Here is a 15,551-nt window from a genome sequence, read left to right on the forward strand (position 1 = left end):
TAATGAACAACATCTTGGAATGGAACTTGTTTGTAAGTTGCCTGTACAGGAATTTTGCCAGTGGGGATAAGGAGGTGATTATCCCACAGTATATGGGAATGATCAGACATCTTGAGTACTGCATACAGGATACTCTCATCAGGAAAGGTTTCTAGAAAGTGCAGCATCTAAAGACTAGGTATTTAAAGCTTTGAATTGATTGGGTAAGCTCAATGCTCATGGAATCCTACCTCATGCTCAAACTAAACACAAGACAGGACATAAATTGAAATTGAGGAAGGATGTTTGTATCTCAGTAGTTTGGGAATCACTGGACTAAACAACTAACCTTTTGTATTTCACAGTAAATTGAAATGAGAACAGAAAATGTTGCATCATTTAGCATTAGCATATAATGCAAGAAAGCAAGCTTATATAGCATCAGCCAAAAAAAAAAAAAAAAAAAAAACTTTCCATTTCACCCATCCATTTGCTCCAGTTCTTCCTTGAATTTATTTAAGATATCAACTTCCACAATGACCGATGGAAGTTTGTTCCTTGAATCAAATTTGAATTTGTCTCCTCAGGTGTATAATCTGAGCAAGAGGAAGAATCCCATCAGCACTGAGCTTGCTCACACCATTCAAGGCCTTATACACCTCGACCAGATCACCATACAGGTACCTAGTCTACTGCTGCTGCAATTTGCAGAACTCAAGCCTTTCTTGGTAAGAGCAATCCTTTGTTCCCCTCACCAATCTTGTTGCTCTTCTCTGTACTCATTCTAGCAGTTCTACATCCTTCATAAAATGAAGTCTCCAGACCTGAATGCAGTACTCAAGGTGTGGCCTGACCACTGCCTTATACAAAGGGATAATCACCTCCTTATCCCTGCTAGCAAAATCCCTGTCTATCGTTGACAAAACAACATGAGTTTCTCTGGCAGCCTGTCTACACTGCTCAGAAAACTTCATATCTTACTGCACAGTAAGGTCTTTTTCATTCTCCACTGAGGCGTCTCCGTAGCCAGGTGGGAAGGAGCAGCAGTGCGTAGCACACGCTTCTTGATTAGACCAGGGTTCGAGCCCGTCACCACCAAATACGGAGGTTGCGGGAAGGTCAGGGAATGACCACCACATATCCCAGAGCAATATGGCCTTAGTTGCTAATGCTCCTAAAAACCAAATAACAAACATTCTCCACTACACTGAGCATAGTACTGCATTGTTGGTACGCTACTGTGGGGTTACTGCTACCCATATGCAGTACTTTGCATTTGTCAATGTTAAACTTTAGTTGCCACCTCTCAGTCCATCTGCCCAACATTTATAGATCCAGTTGCAGTAGCATGCTGTCATTACTGTCAGAGAAAAAATATGGAAACGAACATGAGAGGATATGACTGTGCCCTGTATTCAGAAAAATAGCGAGACAAAAAAAAAAAAAAAAAGTTCACATTGTCAATAGCCACGAGTCACAGAAGATTAATAAGTCAACCAAGCTCTAGGAATATTTTTGTTATAGTGAAGTTTCTTTAAAGCAGTATTCGCTGTAAGGATTTTATACAGACAAATTACTCTTTTTAAATACTTTTATTATAAATAATCAGTCCACTATAATCTTACATGAAAAGACAATGCAATTATTTAGATTTAATGATTAAATAAATAGAAATAGAAAGTAAAATTTCCATAATTTTAATGATATGAAGTTGCTTGTTCTTGGATTATCAGCAACACAATCTAAGTATATCTTTACAGTATTATCCTTGTTATCATATTGAAGTTTTTTAGAGAACTTACCTTCAATACGTAAGACCTCATTTCATACATGTAGTTCTCTTTCATAGGTTTTGGATGTCCCCAGAAACTAAATGCTAACATATACTGATTTTCACGATTACGAAGGAAATTCACTCTTTCCTTATGTAACGACTGCAATTCTTGATCAGTACGGCAGAGGTCAAGGACAGCTGAGACATTAGGATAGCCATGCTTCATTCTCCAAATGTGAACTACAAATTTGATTAAAAATAAATACTTAAGTTTAAATGTACCAAATATATATTAGATATGAATTGTAATATTAAACTGATTAAACTTATCATATTACATAACAGAAAATTCCAATTTAGAATACCAAGTGTTAATTTATTCATTTCACATAATGGTACCATGTGTTATCTCTATACATTAAAGTTTTCCTCCTAGTGATATTTATTCGAGCCAATGGGAGAAGAGAGAGAGGCAATTATGTCACTACAAATGCAATAATTATTGACAACTGCCTCCATAAAGTTCACCAACCTCTTGCACGTGCTTTCCTATCTAACATTTGATGTTCCATTGTAACATTTTTTTTTGTATATTAATGAGTATCGTATATTTGTAAATAGTTTAGTCATTTATAAATATTTTAAATATTTACAAATGACTAAATATTTTTATAGTTTGTAAATATGTCAGTTAAATATTTTAGTCCTGCTCTTTCAGATGCAACAATATTCCTCATGCATTATGGGAACCCAAAGCAAAAGGCCTTTTCCAAAGTGACCTATGAGAATGCAGGTAAATAATTACTTAAGTCATTTCCTGATTAGATGTCGATCACAGTGACATAGTGTTTTTTTTTTTTTTTTGTCTGGCAGAACCGGAGATCTCCCCAACACAGTGTTTTTACTCTGTGTAGAATACAATACTCTGCATAAGGCCAGGGTGTGTGCTAGTGTGTGTTTTGTGAAGTATTAGTGTGGGTTGTGTTGTTCCTCTGGCCACTTAACCTAGTGGCTGCGCAAAGCCATTAACCCCAGTTTCCATCACTGCCATGGGGAGGAGAGCCATGACACTTGGATAATCAACAAATATACTATGATTTAAGACAGTAATAGCAAAGAATGTACTAAAAAGTAATTAACATGAGAATAATAGCGATTAATAAAATTAAAAACCGTCAAGTCTAATTAAATTAAAATTAAAGACAGATTATGAAGTAAAATATTGAAGTAAAAGCCAAGACATCAAAGGCAGATATTGTTGGGATATCAGAGACATGGTGTCACACAGACATAAGCAGTGCAGAACTGGAATTTGGGGGAGTACAATGTGTACAGAAAGGATAGACAGGACAGAAAGGGAGGAGGGGTTATGCTGTTAGTTAAGAAACACAAAATCTAAGGAAGTGCATCCAATTGATGTTGGTGGACAATGCAATGTTGAGTCTATTTGGTGTGACATAAGCACTGGGAAAGGAAAAATGAGAGTAGGTGTGTGTTATAGGCCTAATGAATCTGATGAGTATAATGAGCAATTGTGCAGAGAAATAAGAGTGGGCCAGTAAATCAGTGTCTTATAATGGGGATTTTAATTTCTCAGAGATTGACCGAATTTGTGGGTAGGTCACTCACACACCAGCAAGGCTTTTGTGGATTTATTGAATGATTGTTTTCTACATCAGCATGTTTGGGAGGCAACTAGATGGTTTGTTTGTTATTTGGTTTTAAGGAGCATTAGCAACTAAAGCCATATTGCTCCAGGGATATGCGATGGTCATTCCCTGACCTTTCCGCATCCTCCGTATTTGGTGGTTACAAGCTCGAACCCTGGTCTAATCAAGAAGCATGTGCTACGCAATGCTGCTCCTGCACACCTGGCTACGGAGGCGCCGCAACTAGACGGAGTAATACTCTTGATCTGATTATCAGTACTGATTCTTCATGCATCAAGAATCTGCAGATAAAGGAACCACTAGGTGGCAGTGATCACAGTATGCTGAAGTGGGATTTACTCAAAGAGGTAACTACCATCAGGGGTAAAGGGAAGGGTTTTTGCTTTTGTAAAGGTGACTACAATGGTCTGAGACAGTATTTAAATTCTATACGGTGGTACCAGCTGATGATGTTACCAACAGCAAATTCAAAATGGGAAGCATTCAATGAATTAATCTTGGAAGCTACTAGGCTTTTCATACCAACAAAGAAATATTGTTCAAGATTTAGGCCTAAATGGATGTCAGATGAACTAATTAGACATGTGACAGAGAAGAAAAATGCATTGGATACATATAAATTAACATGTGACAGAAAAGAATATTATAAATATAAGCTGGTCTGTAACCAAGTTACAAAGGAGGTTAGGCAGGCAAAGGCAGATTACAAGAAATCTTTGGCAAAGGATGCAAAGAAAAACAGCAAGGAGTTCATTACTTATGTAAACTCTAGAAGGAAGGGGATGAATCAGATTGGTCCACTCGATATCGATGGTTCAACTGTTAATGATCCTTCTCAGGTAGCTAACAAACTAATTGAATATTTTGCATCTACATTCATACATGAGGAGTTATTCAGGGAGGGGATTGCCAGAGGTGTATTCGACTCTGGCAGTAAGCTAGATAATCTTGTAATAACTGAGAGTACAGTGGAGGAGAAATTGTTGAAGATAAACATAAGAAAGGCACCTGGGGTGGATGGAATCTATCCAGTTATATTAAAGGAGGTGGCAAAGGAAGTAAGCAAACTCTTAGCCATAATTATAAGAGCTTCCCTGGACTCAGGGGAGGTACCCATGAACTGGAGATGTGCAAATGTGACCCCAATCCACAAAGGGGGATCAAAGAGAGACACACAGGTAATTACAGGCCTGTTAGTTTAACTTCTGTTCCAGGGAAATTATTGGAGGCACTGGTTAAAGAAGCATTGCAGGATCATCTAGACAAGAAATCAGTTATAGCTTGGACACAGCATGGGCATGTTAAGGATAAGTCTTGTCTGATTAATTTGAATGGATACTATGATATAGTCACAAAGGAACTGGATGCAAAGAATAACTTTGATATCATATATTTGGATCTTAGTAAGGTCTTTGATACTGTTACACATGGAAGACTGCTGCACAAATTGGAGCAGTGTGGCATTGGAGGCAAACTGCTGCTATGAATAAAGGGATGGTTGAGTGGGAGAAGATAGAGTGGTAATCAATGGACACTGCTCCTCGTGGGCTAATGTTATTAGTGGAGTCCCTCACGGTTCAGTGTTGGGTTCATTGTTGTTTTCTGTATTTATAAATGACATTGATGATGGTATATCAGGCTTAATGTCCAAGTTTGCAGACGATACGAAGGTTGGCAGAGTTGTTAATGACAGTACACTGCTGCAATAGGATCTAGAAAAGTTGAGCAGATGGGCTGACAGGTGGCAAATGAAGTTTAACATTGACAAATGTAAAGTACTACATATGGGAAGCAGTAATCCCAGAGTAATGTATCAACTCTGTGGTACCACACTGACAGTGGTAGAGAATGAAAAGGACCTGGGGGTAATTGTGCAGGCAGATATGAATTTTTCTGAGCAGTGCAGACAGTCTGCAAGAGTAGCTCATGGTGTCTTGTCAATGATATACAGGAATTTTTCTAGCAGGGATAAGGAGATGATTATCCCCTTGTATAAGGCAATGGTCAGGCCACACACATTGAGTACTGTATACAGATCTGGAGGCCTCATTTTAAGAAAGATTTAGAGCTGTTGGAGCGAGTATAGAGAAGGGCAACAAGATTAGCGAACAGAAGAAAGGCTTAAGTTTTGAAAATTACAGTGTCTGGAGACTAGGCACCTGCGAGGTGATCTGATTGAGGTGTATAAAGCCTTGAATGGTTTGAGCATGCTCAATGCTGATGGGATTATTCCTCTTGCTCAGAATAATCGCCTGAGAGGGCATAAATCAAATTAAGGAAAGACAGTTGTAGGATATATGTGCGGAAGTTTACCTTTAGCCAGCGGGTGGTTGATTGCTGGAACAAACTTCCATCTGTTGTAGAAGTTGACAGCTTAAATAGATTCAAGGTAGAACTTGACAAACATTTGGAGCGAGGAGATGGGTGAAATAAGGGCTTTTTTTTTTTTTTTTTGGCTGATGGTATATAAGTTTGCTTTCTTGCATCATGTGCCCTTGCTAATGCTAAAAAATACCTATGCAGTTTGTCAGCAACTTCAATAGGATCATCAACAGTTAAACCATCAACATCAAGTGGACCAATGTGACTCAACTTCTTCCTTCCTTCTACTGTTAATATGTATAAGTAAACAAGTCTGCTGTTTTTCATTGCATCCTTTGCCAAAGATTTCTCACAATCTGCCTTAGCTAGCCTAATGTCCTTTGAGACTTGATCAGAGACTAATTTATATCTACCATAGGCTTCTGTATCACCTGACAATTTATATGCATCCTGTGCCTTTTTTCTTCTCTGCCACAAGTCTCACCAGTTCATTTGACATCCATTTAGGTCTGTCCCTTGAACAGTCTTAGTTGGTATGAAAAGCCTAGTAGTCTCTGATTATTTCCCTGAATGTTTCCCATTTAGAATTTTTGCTGTTGGTAACATTATCAACTGGTCCCACTGAATAAAATTTGAAAAATGTCTGAGACCACTGTAGTCACCTTTACAAAAGCAAAAGCACTTCCTTTTACCGTTGACACTAGTTATGTTTTTAAGTAAATCCAGCAGCAGTCCACTGTGATCACTTCTCTCCAGTGAGTCTTTTACTTGCAGATTCTTATTGCAGGAATTATCGCTGCTGATAATGAGGTCAAGTGTTTTGCTTCCCCTTCTTTCTTCTCTAACGTGCTACTGTAGAAAACAGGCATCCAATAAATTCACAAAATCTTTCTAATGTGTGTGTGAGTGACTGACCCACAAGTTCCAGTCATCTGTAAAGTTAAAATCCCCAGTATCAGACATTCTGATTTACTAGCCCACTCTAATCCTCTGTATAGTTGTTTGTTATACTCATCACAGTCATAAACCTATAACATGCACCTACTGTAATTTTTGTTTTTATATTTATTATGTCGGACAAAACTGATCCAACATTGCACTGGCCACCCATATCGACTAAATGCACTGCATAACCCCTCCCCCCTTCTGACCTGGCTGCCCTTTCTGCACACATTGTACTCCCCTTATTCATATTCTGCATCCCTTACGTCTGAGTAGTAGTAGTAGTGGCATGTGATGCAAGAAAGCAAGTGTGTGAGCTTATGCAGTATCAGCCAAAAAAAAAAAAAAAAACCATTCCCTCCAAATGCTTGTCCAGTTCCTCCTTAAATTTATTCAACCTATCAACTTCCACAATGACAGATGGAAGTTTGTTCCAGCAATTAACCACCCGCTGGCTAAAGGAAAATTTCCGCACATCTATTCTACATCTGTCTTTTCTTAATTTGAATTTATACCCCCTTAGGTTCGTAATCTGAACAAGTGGAAGAATCCCATCAGAATTCAGCGTGCTCAACCCATTCAAGGCCTTATACACCTCAATCAGATCACCGCGCAGGTGCCTAGTCTCCAGCCACTGCAATTTGCAGAACTTAAGCCTCTCTTGGTAAGAGGGATCCCTTCATTCCCCTCACCAATCTTGTTGCCCTTCTCTGTACATGCTCAAGTAAATCTACATCCTTCCTAAAATGAAGCCTCCAGACCTGTACGCAGTACTCAAGTCTTGGCCTGACCATTGCCTTATACAGAGGGACAGTAACCTCCTTCTCCCTGCTAGCAAAATTCCTATATATCATTGACAAAACCCCATGACCTGCCCTGGCAGCCTGTCTGCATTGCTCAGAAAACTTCATATCTGACTGCACAATTACTCCCAGGTCTTTTTCATTTTCTACCACCTTAAGCGTAGTACCACACAGTTGGTACATTTCTCTGGGGTTACTTCTACCCATATGCAGTACTTTGCATTTGTCAAGGTTAAACTTCAGTTGCCACTTCTTAGCCTATCTGCCCAAATTATCTAGATCCTGTTGCAGTAGCAGCACACTGCCATTACTGTCATTAACAACCCTGCCATTTGTATCATCTGCAAATTTCGACATTAAGCCTGATATACCTTCATCAATATCATTGATAAATATACAAAACAACAGTGGACCTAACACCGAACCCTGTGGGACTCCACTAATAACATTAGTCCACGAAGAGCAGCACCCATTGATTACCACCCTCTGTCTTCTCCCACTTAACCATCCTTTTATCCATTGTAGCAACTTACCCTTAATACCATTCTGCTCCAATTTGTACAATAGTCTTCCATGCGCAACAGTGTCACAAGCTTTCCTGAAATCCAAATATATGATATCAAAATTATTTTTTGCATCCAGTTCCTTTGTAACCACATTATAATATCCTATCAAATTTGTCAGACAAGACTTTCCCTTAACAAACCCATGCTGTGTCTGAATTATTGCTGCAGTCTTGTCTAGATGATCCTGCAATGCATCTTTAACCAGTGACTCCATTATTTTACCCGGAACAGAAGTTAAACTAACTGGTGTGTAATTACTCGTGTCACCCTTCGATCCCACTTTGTGAATTGGGGATACATTTGCACTTCTCCAGTCCGTGGGAACCTCCCCTGAGTCCAAGGGTGCTCTCAGAATTATGGCTAAGGGTTTGCTTGGTTGCTTTGCCGCCTCCTTTCATATAACTGGATAGATCCCATCCACCCCAGGTGCTTTTCTTATGTTTAACTTCAACAATTTCTCCTCCACTTTGCTTTCAGTTATTACAAAATCATTAAGTATCCTGCTACAATTTGATAACCTTCTGCTATTTTCAAACCTTAATAATTCCTCATGTGTGAATGTAGATGCAAAATACTCATTCAGTTTGTTTGCTATCTGAGCAGGATCATCAACGGTCGAACCATCGATGTCAAGTGGACCAATCAGATTCATCCCCTTCCTTTTAGAGTTTATATAAGTAAAGAAATCCTTGCTATTTTTCTTAGCATCTTTTGCAAGGATTTCTCGTAATCTGCCTTCGCCTGCCTAACCTCTTTTGTGACCTGATTACAGACTAGCTTATATCTGCCATAGGCTTCTGAGTCGCTTGAAAATTTATATGCATCCCATGCATTTTTCTTCTCTGTTACGAGTCTCGTTAGTTCATTAGATAACCATTTAGGCCTAAACCTTGAACAATATTTCTTAATAGGTATAAAACTTTTAGTAGCATCCACGATTAATTCCTTGAATGCTTCCCACTTAGAATTTACTGTTGGTAACATCGTCAGTTGATCCCAATGTACAGAATTTAAAAACTGTCGGAGATCACTGTACTCACCTTTACGGAAGCAAAAACCCTTTCTTTTACCCCCGATGGTAATTAAATCTTTAAGTAAATCCCACATCAGTACACTGTGATCACTGCCACCTAGTGGTTCCTTTATCTACAAATTCTTAATACACGAATGATCACTGCTGATAACCAGATCAAGAGTATTACTTTCTCTGGTTGCCTCTTGAACATGCTGCTGCAGAAAACAATCATCCAATAAATTCACAAAAGTCTGACTAGTGTGTGAGTGACCAACCCACAAGTTCCAGTCAATATCTGGGAAGTTAAAATCTCCCATTATAAGACATTCCGATTTACTAGCCCACTCTATTTCTCTGTACAATTGTTCATTGTACTCATTCGAGTCATTAGGCCTATAACACACTCCTACTCTTATTTTTGCTTTAGCAGTGCTTATGTCACACCAAACTGACTCAACAGTGCACTGTTCATCTATATCAACTGGATGCACTTCTTTTGATTTTATGTTTTTCTTAATTAACAGCATAACACCTCCTCCCTTTCTGTATACATTGTACTCCCCAAATTCCAGCTCAGCATTCCTTATATCTGTGTGACACCACGTCTCTGCTATCCCAACAATATCCGCCTTTGATGTCTTGACCAACACTTCAAATTCGTCAAATTTATTTACTATACTTCTAGCATTGGTATACATGCAAGCATACATGACTCCCCTGAGTCCAAAGAAGCTCTCATAATTATGGCTAAGTGTTTGCTTTCTTCCTTTGCTGCCTCCTTTAATAATCACTGGATAGATTCCCATCCACCCTGGTTGCCTTTTTTATGTTTATCCTCAACAATTTCTCCTCCACTTTCTTCTCAATTATTACAAAATCATCTAGCTCACTGCCAGAGTTTACTTCACCTCTGGCATTCCCCGTCCTGCAGTGACACCATATCTCCTACATCCCTACAATGTCTGCATTTGATGACTTGAGCAGTACTTCAAATTCATCAAATTTATTTACTATGCTTCTAGAATTAGTGTACATGCAGATATACATGTACTTGCATTTTACTTGTAGGTATACATGTATCTGTTCTTACTCTTAGTTACCCTAATACAGTCCATGTATTTACATGTTCCAAGATGACCCATAGCAGGGCTTGAAATTCCCAACACCTTGCTTTCCAGACATTCCAGTAGAAGCAGTGCAAGAATAACTTTCACTTCTGCCTGAAGCTCTTGTTAATCTATTAGTGTGCACATCCCCCAGGCTAGCAGTTTTCCAACCCACCTAACACTGCCTCAACAGTATCAGCAAATATTCTTGTACCCCTTCTATTTAAAGTGTATCCCATCCCTGTAAATACAGTCTCTCCTGTTAACAAACACAGACCTCACTATGAAAAATTCCACCCCATGAGCCTTGCACAGTATCTTCAGGGTCAAATTGAATTGAATGAAATGGCTCTCAACATGTACTCCCTCCTATCACGACTGGGCAAGAGTGCTGACACTATCAAATGCATGATAGTGTATGACTTTTCCAAACAATGCCCTGTACTTGTTAAGTAAATCCTCGGATCAACTATTCTTAACATTATTAGTGCCAACATGTACAACAATATCACCTTTCATGTCCTTAAAAGATACTGGTCTGTGTCATCATCTTTCTCTTCTTTTGCACTGTGCAAACATACTCTAGTTCTTTTCCACCTATCCTCTTTGCACAATATATTTCCCATTTTTCTGACAATATAGTTACCAACAATAACTACCTCCTGTGGGATCAGCAGATTCTGCCTTGGGGATTGACACTATGCTACCTCTTGCACAACTCTGGCATTGAGTTGGGTAGCTGAGAGCATGATCAGCCTACATTTTCATTACTTCAAGGGCACCCACCACGTTCTTCAACCTCTCATAAATGCCGAGTTTGCACCCTATGTCTTCATAATCTTTGCACCAAAAACAAAAACATCCCCACTGGCTGTATCACTGCTACTAGTAGTTGGAAGTAATCACAGTGTATTAATGTGTGATTTACTTAAAGATGTAACAACCATCAAAGGTAAAAGGAAGGGTTATGCTTTCATAAAGGAGACTACTGTGGTGTGAGACAGTTTTTAAATTCTATACAGTGGAACGAACAACAAATTCTAAATGGGAAGCATTCAGGGAAATAATCAAAGAATAGGCTTTTCATACCACCTAAGAAATACTGTTCATGGCTTAGATCTAAATGTTCACGTTTTAGATCTAAAAAGAAAGGCTTCAGTTCTGCAAATTTTAGCATCTGGAGACTAGGCATCTGCATTGTGATCTGATTGTGGTGTTTAAGGCTTTGAATGGCTTGATCAAACTCAATGCTGATGGGATTCTTCTCTTGCTCAGACTATGTGCAAACTGCAGCCATTATCAATCCACTGCAGGATGGAAACCTCCTCAACAGTTTATGCTGAGGGAAATGGACCACAATCTGCCATGCTGGTTGGCAGATCAACCGTACAGGCGGGCCTCGATTAACGTGATTAATTTGTTCCGCGAGCGCAAACGTGTTAATCGAATATCATAACCAATAGGAAAAATTATAATTGGTCCTTGACCTTCTGGGAATGTCCATAAAGAATTTTAAAAATACCTTTTAAATAACTTTTTAACTGTATATAATGTAAAAGATAATGAAAATAATTAGGGAATTAAATGTTTATTGCATAAAACAGCGGTTCTTAAACTGTGCGCCGTGGAATATTTTAAATTTTCGAGGGAAACACAGCGATACTCGACATCTGTCGGACACAGCGCGAACTACTAGCTCGAGGTAGTTCACAGTTTCAGCATTTCTTATTAAGTTGTTTGGACCTAACTACTAAACGAAACTGTTAGGTATTTCTTTTGGTCTGGGTGCACCTTGAAAAAATTACTGAGACATTAAAGGCGCCGTGAACCTAGAAACTTTGGGAACCTCTGACAAAAAATACACAATGAAGAAATTCCTGTTGCAGAAATATTTGAACAGTGTTGACTTTCTCTTTTCGTCAATCAATTTCCGATAACCGACAACAATCTTCTCTGGGCCCTGGCGAAATAAATATCGCAGAGAACATCAAACCTTTTGTTTGAGGTTCTATGCGATACGAAAGATTTCATCTAATTCTTTTTCTATTATCTCCTTCGCGGTAACATTTTCATCTGGCTCATTTAAAAATTTGAATTTTTAAATTCAAGTCTGCATTGACTTTATTAGCAGGAGACAAACACGTCTTCTTCCGATGGTTGATGGAACACACCGAGGCGGGGAGCAGGCAAACGTTTGTTTATTGACCGTACGACTTGCGGTAAGCTTAACGCGCGATTCAAATCTTTTTCAACTATCGCATAAAAAAAAAAAAAAAAAGATCACGTTAACTGGAAATTTGCATCGTGTAAAGTGAAAAGTGGTATCATTTTTCAAATAGTGTTAACTGAATATCGTGTTAATCGAACTCACGTTATGCGAGGCCTAGCTGTATTTAGTAGTCAGGGGCTTGAACTACAGTCTACTCAAAGAGCATGTACTACTGCACTCCCGCTCCTGACCACTTGGCTATGGAGGCCTCCATCCTGCAGTGGATTAATAATGGCTGCAGACTATGCACATGAGAGGGCATAAATTCAAACTGAGGAAGAATGGTTGCTGAATAAATGTGTAGAAGTTTGCCTTCAGCCAAGGAGTAGGTGATTGCTGTAACAAGCTGCCATCCATCGTTGTGAAAGTGGATAGTTTGAATAAATTCAATTAAGGAAGAATTAGACAAACTATTGGAAGGCATGGATAAGTAAAATGGGATTTTTTTTTTTTTTTTTGGCTGACACTGTATAAGCTTGCTTTCTTGCATCATTTGCCACTATTAATACTTAGCAGCACATTTTGGAAAGTCATGATTCATAGGAGAACAGCCCCCTTCAATTCTCCCCTGAGCCACAGAACTCCTGCTACTTTGAGCTTGCTGCTTTGTTGCTCTAGTCTGAGGCATGCTTTCTGTTTAAATTCAATTTAATTTGAAAATAGTACACTAAACTGATATATACCTAAATACAATAATACATGTATTACACTAGAAACTTAACATTTTATGAATTATGCTATACTGTTATGTTCATAGAGTTTTAAATTAGTTATATTGCTACTAGAAATAAAATTTATTGGCTGGCTAAAACAAAAAATATATGCAAACTTATCTTCAAGCTTCTTATTTACCACAATTCTTGCACTGATCGTAAGAAGCCAACGTTTTTCTTCATACATGTTGAATGCCTTACACAAACAGTAAACATAGGTGGACAGTAGTATACACATTTCAGTTGACTGTGGTTCAAGTTCATAACTGCTAAATATGGTACTATTTTTTGTATTCTCTATCTTAACTCTTCTGAGCCCATTTGCCACGAATTCAACATTATAAACAGAATTTTTTTTTACCCTGTAGTTTTCATAAAGTATTCTTTTGCTTGCTTGATATCTATACACTACTTATTAATAAATAAATAGATAAATTTTCTGTTTATATTCTGAGATTACCACATGGTCAGAAGAGTTCACAAGATAGAACACAAGAAACAGCACCATATTTAGCAGACAGCGACACAGGCTTGAATCAAGGTCACTCAAAGTGAGTGTGCTTGTGCACCCTCATGCCTAACCAGTTCCAGGCAATTTACTAAAGTTCTTTATTATTATGAATATCATAATAATAATTATTATTATAAACACTTATGAACACTCAGTGTTTACTAATGACCAGATATCTAGTTTATGCTGAGTAGTACTAATTGTAAAGCTTAACTTTTTGCAGTTGTTCATAATGTAAAACCTGTAATGCAGCCACCAACCACAAATGTCCCAAAGTGCAATATTATAAAGATTAACTACTGCATAGCTGTTCACTCTGAATGCCCAAAAGTGCAATATATGGTCCTTTGCAAAAATATTCAATATAAAAAAAAATCAATATAAAAAATTCATATAAAATCCTTTTTTTTAGATATTCATGGAAGGAGGGAAAAAAAAAAAAAAATCAATTATATCATTTCTTTATTTAAATAGAAAATTAATTATATTATTGGTGTAACAAATATTTACTCAATTTGCTCTTTTGTTTTATATTTTAATTTTAACAGGCATCCAAGTTTTGGCCACAAATGAATGTGGAGGGGGGAGAATCATTGGATCGAATGTTCTTCCATTAATTACACTATTCCATTAAAATTCCTTTCAAAATTTTCAATACCTTATTGATATCATACCTATTCAAGAAACAAAAACATGCCCTATTTCTAAAGTACCAATTATGTTATTTGCTCTGATTTACAATTTATTATAACAAATGAATGCAACCATACTTACTGAATTCATCCTGATCCCCAATTTCAACTCTCCAACTACCTACTAATTCTGTTCCCTCACTTTTATCAAGTGCCTTTATCCATTTTTCACTATAAGTTTGGGATAAATCAAAATATTAATTAAACACATAAATATGTAACTAAATTATTACAGAATGAAAACAAAAATAACAGAAGCAATTAACTAATCATCAAGTGAAGATATGTTAACAAAAGGATAAAAAGTCATTTATCTGCTAAAAAAATAAAAAACCTTACTTACTAATTTTTAAGATAGCCATCTACACAGTCAGGTTTGACATCATGAACTGAAAATGTTAATATGAATATAATAAATGCATTTATTTAATTTCTGAACTTGATATGATTTTAACACGTCATCTTACAGCAATTTTGCTAAATACTGAATACTGGTTTATAAGGTGAAGACTAAATTTTAAATTCCAATTTTGTTATAATACTATGTTTTATGGGCATTACTACATAATTTAAGTAAATTATCCACTTCAATGGAGACTGCTACATAATTACTACATACATAATCAAAAAGTCCTGAAAATTTATGGGGGTTTTCATGATACAGTCAACATACAACATATAAAACTTACAGCATAATAATGATATATTTAATTTCAGAAACATAATACAAACAATTCTAAAAACTCAAATAAAGGGTCTTTTTTTTTTTGAGGTTATATTGATGCAACACAAATTTCTATAATACTGAAATGGCCTTTTTTTTTACCAGAAGCCACAAGCTATTGCATGCAATAGCTTGTGGCTTCCAGTAAAAAAGTAAAAGTAGATAAGAAAACAGATAAATTATGTGCTTCCCTCCTCACATAGACCCTTGAATTTCTTTGAGTTCCAGTAATTAACAATTCACTGGCTAAAACAAAACTTTCTATAATTTACTCTAAATCTATTTCCATATAATTTGAATTTGTGGATCTGTTCTGGAAACCTTTATAACAGTGAAAATTTCACCTTCATTCATTTTACTAACCCCTTTCAGAGCTTTATAAACTTCAATCAGGTCCCCTCCAAAGTGCATGGTTGCCAAGATCTATAGCCCACATAATCAATGTCACTTCTCATATGGTTGTCA

At 37.2% G+C, this 15,551-nt stretch overlaps 1 protein-coding gene across 1 annotated transcript in view; it reads right to left on the bottom strand.

The window, feature by feature from the left end:
- The window catches only part of LOC150090266 (protein NipSnap-like), a 93,678-nt gene that overhangs the window by 42,204 nt on the left and 35,923 nt on the right, over positions 1 to 15,551 (bottom strand). The window contains exons 3-5 of the mRNA XM_090389789.1: positions 14,706 to 14,751; positions 14,445 to 14,533; positions 1,782 to 1,993 (exon numbers count right to left, since the gene is read on the bottom strand). Of these exons, the coding sequence (XP_090245915.1) occupies positions 1,782 to 1,993; positions 14,445 to 14,533; positions 14,706 to 14,751 (347 nt within the window). The remainder of the gene's footprint in view (positions 1 to 1,781; positions 1,994 to 14,444; positions 14,534 to 14,705; positions 14,752 to 15,551) is intronic.

The sequence above is a fragment of the Mastigoproctus giganteus genome, chromosome 2, assembly GCF_048544385.1.
Source record: "Mastigoproctus giganteus isolate SK-2022 chromosome 2, ASM4854438v1, whole genome shotgun sequence".
Classification (NCBI taxonomy): domain Eukaryota; kingdom Metazoa; phylum Arthropoda; class Arachnida; order Uropygi; family Thelyphonidae; genus Mastigoproctus; species Mastigoproctus giganteus.